Raw genomic sequence first — 552 nt, 5'->3', positions numbered from 1 at the left:
CCGTGGGAAACGCACCATCCTCATCTTGGAGAAGTTGACCAGGCCGTCCTCCGTGTAGTTGGGGGTCCCCTCCTCGATGAAGGCCAGGTCGGTGAGGTACATGCCCAGGTAAGGGACGCAGGGCGGGTCGCAACTTGGAGGCAAACGGCAGGGACAGAGGTTTTCACTTACACACGGGCCCCTCGGTTACCGGTTACCGGTTCGAGACGGTTACAGGGTTCGGCGGGCTCCCACCGAGTCGTGCGGAGTTTGGGGAACAGGGATCGGAGAGCGTTTCAAGCCCCAGCTCTTGACCCTTCAGGGGCGTTGAGGTCAATGCCGTGGGTGTGGACCAGGTGAAAATAAAAATATTTTTTCTAGAAAAGTAGTAGAACTGCCCGGCCGGCAGGGCTCCGTGGTGGAGCATTGACCTATGAACCAGGAGGTCAGGGTTCGATTCCCGCTCAGGGCACAGGCCTGGGTTGTGGGCTCCATCCCCAGTGGGGGACGTGCAGGAGGCAGCCAGTCCATGATTCTCTCTCTCCTTTCCTCTCTGAAATCAATAAAAATACA

General features: G+C 57.8%; 1 protein-coding gene across 1 annotated transcript in view; it reads right to left on the bottom strand.

Moving 5' to 3' along the window:
- The window catches only part of RASGRF1 (Ras protein-specific guanine nucleotide-releasing factor 1), a gene marked incomplete at its 3' end in the record, with an annotated part of 74,947 nt that overhangs the window by 2,786 nt on the left and 71,609 nt on the right, over positions 1-552 (bottom strand). The window contains exon 22 of the mRNA XM_014529208.1: positions 16-133. Within this exon, the coding sequence (XP_014384694.1) occupies positions 16-133 (118 nt within the window). The remainder of the gene's footprint in view (positions 1-15; positions 134-552) is intronic.

Source organism: Myotis brandtii, unplaced genomic scaffold (assembly GCF_000412655.1).
Source record: "Myotis brandtii unplaced genomic scaffold, ASM41265v1 scaffold1166, whole genome shotgun sequence".
Lineage (NCBI taxonomy): Eukaryota > Metazoa > Chordata > Mammalia > Chiroptera > Vespertilionidae > Myotis > Myotis brandtii.
This window is presented reverse-complemented; position numbering and strand designations above follow the sequence as displayed.